Genomic DNA, 8511 nt, shown 5'->3' on the forward strand with positions numbered 1-8511 from the left:
TGCTGTAAAGGTTTCAGAAATGTTGTATTTTAGACCCAACTAGCAGATGCTACTCTTAGTACAGTTAGTGGCTCATGGTTACACTACTATCAAGCTGAAAACACTTGCTGGGCAAAAAATAATTCCTTTTTTATTTATTTTATTAAAAATGCAAAAATTACGTTTTATTTTTATTTCATGAATAATAAACAAAACATGCAATATTTTAAGGAATCCAACAAAGATCTTTCCACACATCTTTTGTAGAAAATGGGATTTGTAGGACAAAAGTATAAAAAGGTTCCCATATGCCTGATTAGAAAAAGGCATACAATTTCTGAATTTGCTCAGGTCGATTGTTTTTTAATCTCTGCTCAGCAATAACGAGACAGAAGTCCCTCTTTCTTAATGTCTTGCTGTATTTAACCAGTTTTAATAAACCGGGTGTGCCAAACCCTGCTTTTTGAGGAAAAGTCTCTACATATGAGCCTTTTTACCATCACATAAAATTGAGGCGGAAAAAACAACAATAGAAGATATAATGTCGCCCGGATGCCTGTCATTGTGAAATCCTGACACCTCTGCTGGACCTCCTGCTGGTTGCATGTTTACAGCTCGGCAGATGATGCAGTCAACTTAAAACTACACTTCATCTTGGACCACCCAGGGCCAGGGGATGTACACCTGGATCCTGTCTGTGGACTTCAGCTCTTCCTTCAACACCATCACACCAGACATCGTCCACTAGGAGCTCACGGTATCGGCCTCCATCTGTCAGTGGATCACCAGCTTCCTGACTGACCAGCAGCAGCAGGTATGGTTGGGGCAGATCTTCTGTTCGAGAAACATCAACACCAGCACCCTCCACGCATACATCATCTTCCCACTCCTCTCTCTGTACACAAATTACCGCACCTGAGCGGACCAGTCTGTGAAACTCCTAAAGTTGGCAGATGACAAGGCAAGGCACATTTATTTATATAGCACTTTTCAGTAGCAAGACAATTTGACTAGACTTCGTTAGTTTCACTAGAATAAACTTAATCACTAACATTCAAAGCTGTGATTTTACGCTTTCTGTTTGTTAATGCATGAATAGAAACAGTGAAGTATGAGGGGCGGCAGCCGTACAAGCCATAATGTATTCTCCCACCCTCACCTACATATATACATCTCTCATATACATTTATTCTTCTGACAAATACATATATTTTATCTCTCACATTCATACATTTTATCTCATACTTAATTGTTTCTATTCATAATAAGAAATAAACTACCGGTAGGTAAATTCTTAGGGGTTTCTGATCCAAAGGGGTTTTGTACAACTTTTCTAAGAGCTACAATTAGAATAACTTATTTTGTTTGACTGTAATAAAAATAAACTAAGTAAATACTTAAAGCTACAACTTAATGTCTCTATAATAACCTTTCTGACACTACAGCTAAAACAGAAATCAAGAGTAAAGGAAAGAAAATGACACCACTGTCATTGGATGCAGGACGGTGAGGAGTATATAGACTGGAAGTGGATTGGCTGGCCCACTGTTGGGGTCAGAACCACCTGGAGCTTAACCTGCTCAGGACCTTGGAGGTGATGGTGGACTTTCCTGAGAACTTCCCTCACACTGCCTCCTCTCTCCATCCTCAACAGCACTGTGGCTGTTTTGGCTCATTTCCAATTAAGAACCACCATTTCCTGGGACCTGAGATGTTCCTTACACATACACTTAACAGAAGAAAGCTTCCTGCAGCAACTCAAGAAGTCCAACTTTCCCCAGAAGCTGTTGGTCATCTTCTTCACTGCCATCATTCAGTCTATCCTGTGGTCATCCATCACTGTGTGATTTGGCTCAGCCACAAAACAGGTCCAAACTTGAAAGTCTGCAAAGACGATCAGCAGGGTTGACCTTCCTCCTGTCCAAGTTTTGTAGAGGTATAGGTCAGGAAAGAGACTGCCGACATCTCTGCAGACCCCACGCATCCTGGACAAAAACTGTTTAGACTTTTACCTTCAGGTCGGTGCTACAGAGCACTAGTTGCTAAGACCTGCCGATGAACACTATGGACACCTCACCGTCTGAATGACAATTCTGATTTTAAAGTTTAACACTTGAATTTAGTCATGCTGCTGCTGAGCTGCATCTGTTGCCATGTCACTGTGCCGATGAACCGTTTGCTTCTGTTCAGAAATAAAAAAGATCGAGAAGCTTTTGTTTTGAGTTGGTCTAATGCATGTCAGGTGTTGTGGGTCAAACCTGATTGTCACTAAGCAGAAAAGGTGGAAATTTTCAACAGCCTACAGAGATGTTTGGGGGCAGTCACAACCCTGGAAAATACGACTAAAGTGAGGACGCACTGAAGCTCTGGCAAACAAGCCAACACTTGCTGGCACTGTTGTATACGCAGGGGTGGGGGTTGCATGTGCACAAACAAGCAGGGACTCACAGTCTGCACCCCTACACACACACACACACACACACACACACACACACACACACACACACACACACACACACACACACACACACACACACAGTCCTACACTTGGTCCTCAGTGATAAAAGTGAACAAACTAAACAAGGGCTGTTGCTGAACGTGAAGGAGCGATGAAGTGCATTTCAGTCCCTTTTTTTCCTCTGAAAAACAGGGGAGTTCTCTGGTTCTTAAAGGACTACACAACACAATTAGACAGACTAATTACTCCTCCATACCACCCATTCCTTAACCACACCGACAGGCAGGGGCAAGTTGGAGATTTCCTCTTGCCTACGGTACACTGATCTAATTTCCGAGGAAATTTAGCTGATGCTGGGTCAATGAAAAGTTGAAGATCTGTAAGCCACCAGGAATATTAAGTGAAGGCATCAGAAAGGAAGAGAACATGACATGCTTTCACAATGTGTCAAACTGTCAAACTGTGTTAATGGGGATGGTGAGAATCCCTAAGGGACTTCCACAATAAAAAAAGAAAGAAAATGAGTCACATTCAGCTTCCTAATCCCGAAACAACACTATAAAGGAATAGTTTGGATATTTTAAAACAAGGTTCTGTATTTATCAGTAATTGTGTAGTTTCAGTATATGTTGTAGAAAGATGTCATATAAAAAAGTAAAGGAATCCTAAGATCAGTGAAAAGATACCAGCGAGTCAGACTCCTTGTTTCAGCTGATTTTAGTAATTTAAAGCAACCCTAACTGGTCCTACATGTGAAATAAAATACTACATTAAATACCTACATACTAATAACTACTATATACTTATTGCAATCAATAAAAAAAAAACATTTCTTTCTTTTTTTTGTATTTTACTACCTGGATTATTGAGCTGCATCAGGACAATCAATCAATCAATCAATCAATCAATCAATCAATCAATCAATCAATCAGATAACGCCCCAGTTCTCACCTCAGTCAGATTTTGTTTATAACGTCATTCCATACAGTGGAATGTACCATGAATGTAACAAAAAGCTAAAAACAGGAAAAAAGTACACAATCATCAATCATTGCCAGAAAATCCTAAACTAAATAAATGAAACAATTGCTTGACAACTAGAACAAAATGGCAAACTAAAGAAACACAACTGTAGTTTTAAAGAAAAATAGGGAAAAAGATATAAACAATCACAAAACAGAAAATTTGCAAAACTTCTAAACACTAAAAAATGGATACATAGTGCAACAACGGTGCAAATTCTGATGCCATTTTCGTGGATGAACAATATCTATGTGTCTGAGACAGCCAACTATATTGGTTCACCCAAGCAGGTGATCATCAGCTTCCTGCCATCCTTCCCAAAGCTTTTACCATTTTTAATGTACCTGTGAAGATGACAGTTTGTAGGATAAACTAAAACCCTTGCTTTACCCCTGTAGGACTTGGAACCTACGAATTAGCCTCAACTGATGAAGCGACCAACAACGCTCCCAGCCTGCCAGCCAATGAACTCGGAGAACAACTTCATGCTTGAGTCTCTTGAAAACTCCAGCTCTTTAATACCTGCAAACGCAGCAACAGATCCCATGGATCTAAATCTTTTCAGTTAAATATGTTCAATGTTTTATAATTTGTTCAAATGGTTCCCCTTCATCTGGCTAGGTAATGGTCTGTCATCACTTTGAGGATTTCCAGCAACTCTGATCAATCACCATCTTCCTTAAAGTCATGAGGAGGATCATGTGCGACCACAATTACTGTCCCTTGTTAAACACATGACCATGTGAAAAAAAAAACAAAGTGATGACTGATCACTTAAAAGTGATTTTCGCCTAAATAAAGGATTTTTTTTTATATTTGAATCATTCATATCATTTGAGGAATTGCTTTGGATCTGTGTATATATTACTGAGAATAACTACACAGATCCTCCCTTTAATTTTACCAAGCTGCAGTTAAGAAAAATGTCAACTTAAGAAGAAAAGTCATGCTAATGCTGTCAGTTTAGCAACAGGTCAATGATGGACTCCCACCTTCCCCCCACCTCCACGCTCAGTCTGTACAGTCATGGCCAAAAGTATTGAGAAGGACACTAATATTATATTTTCACAGTATCAAAAGCTTTTAATGACAGAATGAGTTAATGCAGCAAGTCAATATTTGCAGTGTTGAGCCCTCTTCTTCAGGACCTCTGCAATTCTCCCTGGCACACTCTCAATCAACTTCTGGACCAAATCCTGACTGATAGCAGTCCATTCGTGCACAATCAATGCTTGCATTTTGTCAGAATTCCTAGGTTTTCGTTTTTCCACCTGTCTGTTGATGATTGACCACAAGTTTTCAATGGGATTAAGATTAGGGGAGTTTCCAGGCCATGGACCCAAAATCCATGGCCCAATATGTTTTGTTCCCTGAGCCAGTTAGATATCACCTTTGCTTTATGGCTAGGTGCTCCATCATGCTGGAAAAGGCATTGTTCATCACCAAACTGCTCTTGGACGGTTGGGAGAAGTTGCTCTCGGAGGACATTCTGGTACCATTCTTTATGCATGGCTGTGTTTTTAGGAAAGACTGTGAGAGAGCCGACTCCCTTGGCTGAGAAGCAACCCCACATATGAATGGTTACAGGATGCTTTACAGTTGGCATGAGACAAGACTGGTGGTAGCGCTCACCTCGTCTTCTCCGAACAAGCTGTTTTCCAGATGTCCCAAACAATCGGAAAGGGGATTCATCAGAAAAAATGACTTTACCCCAGTCCTCAGCAGTCCACTCCCTGTACCTTTTGTAGAATATCAGTCTGTCCCTGAGGTTTTTCCTGGAGAGAAGTGGCTTCTTTGCTGCCCTCCTTGAGACCAGGCCTTGCTCCAAGAGTCTCTGCGTCACAGTGCGTGCAGATGCACTCACACCTGCCTGCTGCCATTCCTGAGCAAGCTCTGCACTGCTGGTAGCCCGATCCCGCAGCTGAAACACTTTTAAGAGATGGTCCTGGCGCTTGCTGATCTTTCTTGGGCGCCCTGGAGCCTTTTTGGCAACAATGGATAAAATCTCTCTCCTTGAAGTTCTTGATGATGCGATAGATCATTGACTGAGGTGCAATCTTTCTAGCTGTGATTCTCTTTCCTGTCAGGCCATTTTTGTGCAGTGCAATGATGACTGCACGTGTTTCTTTAGAGATAACCATGGTTCACAGACGAGAAACAATGATGCCAAGCACCAGCCTCTTTTTAAAGTGTCCAGTGGTGTCATTCTTACTTAATCATGACAGCCCTGTCCTCATCACCTCCCACACCTGTGTTAATGGAGCAATCACTGAAACAATGATAGCTGGTCCTTTTAAGGCAGGGCTGCAATGACGTTGAGATGTGTTTTGGGGGATAAAGTTCATTTTCTGGGCAAATATTGACTTTGCCATTAATTGCTGTTACGCTGATCACTCTTTATAACATTCTGGAGTATATGCAAATTGACGTTATAAAAACTGAAGCAGTAGACTTTGTAAATATTAACATTTGAATCATTCTCAATAATTTTGGCCATGACTGTAGACGCCCTGCAGGCGAGGTGGGCCCGGTCAGATTTAACAGCAGCCGGGAGGATTTAACAGCAGCGAGGCATGGGCTCGTATTTGGGTTTCCTCCGAGCAAGGAGAAAAATCACCAGCTTTGTTCCACAGCAAAAAGAAGATTCAGATTTGAAAAGTTAAACATTCTTTTATATGAACAGAAAGAAGCAACGGCTGTGGGCAGGTGAAGGGAGGAGGAAAGAGCAACTGACAAACAGGAAATGATCGGTTTGCCCTGTGACAGCTCAGTAAGTGGGGCGGATCGCTGCGTTGCTGAAAGCATTTGGCGGGGAGGTTTGAAATCTCCTCCCTTCACTCTGTGGACCATTAACTCCTCTGCAGCATTAGAAATGAACCAAGCATTTTAGACATGGTAAGAAACTCGGCTTAGGCAGCACAGAATAACTTCTGTTTATCCACACCACAAACGACATCATGTAGTAAAAACATGCTTGGAAAATAAGAAAATAAGCAGCAAACATCTCTGTGATGTCTATGCCAGCATGGTAGAAGGAAGGGAAAGGTAAGTTGTTCTTTATAGTTTATAAGGTTTCCGAATATTAACAGGCTTGGTTTCCATTCTACCAGTAAAACAAAGCAGATTGGGCAAAAAGATGAGTCAGGATACGGTCAGTGGTTCATTACTCATCCACTTTCCCCTCTTAGTTGATGATGGGACCCGCGCAGCACGAATGACTCATCACTGCATAAAAGTTTGCTTCAGAGAAGGACACACGCTTCAGCCAACCCAGAGGGTGCCCAGAGCCTGAGAGAGCGGCTCTTACACGCCTGACACCTCTGCTGCAAACCGAGGCGCAACAAGTGTTCATCTTCACTAACCTTGCAGATCTTGCTCTCCTCAGGCTCGGCTCTGGACTTTCCTCCTGGCATCCTCTCCTGCTGGTACTCGGACATGACTGACAGCTGGCAGCTGAGTGTCGGGGCCCCGTCTCTTGCTCTGAGTTCCTGCTGCCGGGCCATGCAGCCCTGAGATGCAGCTGCTCTGACAACACTGGGGATGGGGAGGGCAGTGTGCACCGGCTTGGTGCCCACCACAGAGGGTTGCCTTAGCTTGGAAGCCACACCAACTACAGGCATTGCACTTCTTAGGCAACAATAAAGGCACGGTGGTGGGAGAAAGGTTAAAAGAGATCTAACTAAAAAAAAAAGAGCAAATTTGCATGGTCTTCCTCTAAGGCTTGGCACAAAAAGGGAAGCCAAAGAGTAGAAATCCTGCAGTTGCCTCTCAGGCTGGGAGGAAAGCAACTGAGCTCATTCTGTGGCCTTCAGCGAGCCGAGCTCCCAGAAACTGAGAGTGCTTCTCCTTCCTCCGGCTCACTCCCTCCTCCTTCTCCTCCCACATGCAGCACAGCTCCCTCCCCTTCAATCCTTCCCCTGCCTTTCGCTGTCAGAAGAGCACAGCCGAGCCTGAGAGCGCAGAGCGAGAGGGCGTGAACTCTGGAAGGTACAATGGCCACCATTTGGAGAAACTGATGACAGATACCGGGCTGTGTGCATTCGGAGGAACTTCATTCTAACAACGTGGAGTAATAGGCTAAGTGACAAGATTGGAATCACAAGAATGTGTCAGGTTTTCTTGTTAGATTTAAGAGTGCCTTGTAAAAATGTCTATGCCTGCTGAACTTTTCCCAACTTCAATGACTTTTGATGGTAATTTATGTTGTAGACCAACACAAGGTACAGGATAAATGTGTCAGTGGAGGGAAAAGCAGTCAAAGTTTGACATTTTTTTCACACAAAGAACTCAAAGCATGTGTGTCTGGTCCCTCTAAACTAAATCATGCACACCAGCCTGCCTTCAGAGGTTACCTAATTAAAGCTGTGCTTAGTTAAAAACAGGATCCTGTCAAACGGGGTGCAAACAATGGAAAGCACATTGATGTGAGGCATGAAAACAATAGAACTTATGAACAAATTTCTCGCTGGTGTTAAGTTATATAGTTAGAAATTATACACACACACACACACACACACACACACACACACACACACACACACACACACACACACACACACACTTCACCGTTAGAATTTTTATCATGGCAAGGAAAAAACAGCTAAGCAAAGAAAAACAAGTGGCCATCATTATTTTAAGAAATCAAGGTCAGTCATTCCAAAACATTGGGAAAACTTTGAAAGTGTCCCCAAGTGCAGTCGCAAAAACCATCAAGCGCTACAAAGAAACTGGCTCACATGAGGACCGCCCCAGGAAAGAAAGACCAGCAGGTTATGGGGCAGTGTTGGCCTAGTGATTAGAGCAGTGTGCTTGCACTCAGAGAAGGATGCAAGTACCCGGTTTGATCCCCAGCGCCTGCACTCTGGGTCCCTGAGCAAGACCCTTAACCCCAGATTGATCCCCGGGCGCCGCACATGGCAGCCCACTGCTCCCCAAGGGTGATGGGTTAAAAGCAGAGAACAAACTTTGTTGTAATGTATGTTTCAATGTATGTTTCAATGACAATAAATATGATATTACTATTACTTACATATTACTAACAGCAGCTCAGA

General features: G+C 42.8%; 1 protein-coding gene across 1 annotated transcript in view; it reads right to left on the reverse strand.

Moving 5' to 3' along the window:
* The window catches only part of LOC118561537 (neuron navigator 3-like), a 145352-nt gene extending 137463 nt beyond the window's left edge, over positions 1 to 7889 (reverse strand). Inside the window, exon 1 of the mRNA XM_036133681.1 lies at positions 6823 to 7889. Within this exon, the coding sequence (XP_035989574.1) occupies positions 6823 to 7080 (258 nt within the window). The 5' untranslated portion in view covers positions 7081 to 7889. The remainder of the gene's footprint in view (positions 1 to 6822) is intronic.
* Between the last annotated feature and the right edge of the window lie 622 nt (positions 7890 to 8511).

Source organism: Fundulus heteroclitus, unplaced genomic scaffold, assembly GCF_011125445.2.
Source record: "Fundulus heteroclitus isolate FHET01 unplaced genomic scaffold, MU-UCD_Fhet_4.1 scaffold_66, whole genome shotgun sequence".
Classification (NCBI taxonomy): domain Eukaryota; kingdom Metazoa; phylum Chordata; class Actinopteri; order Cyprinodontiformes; family Fundulidae; genus Fundulus; species Fundulus heteroclitus.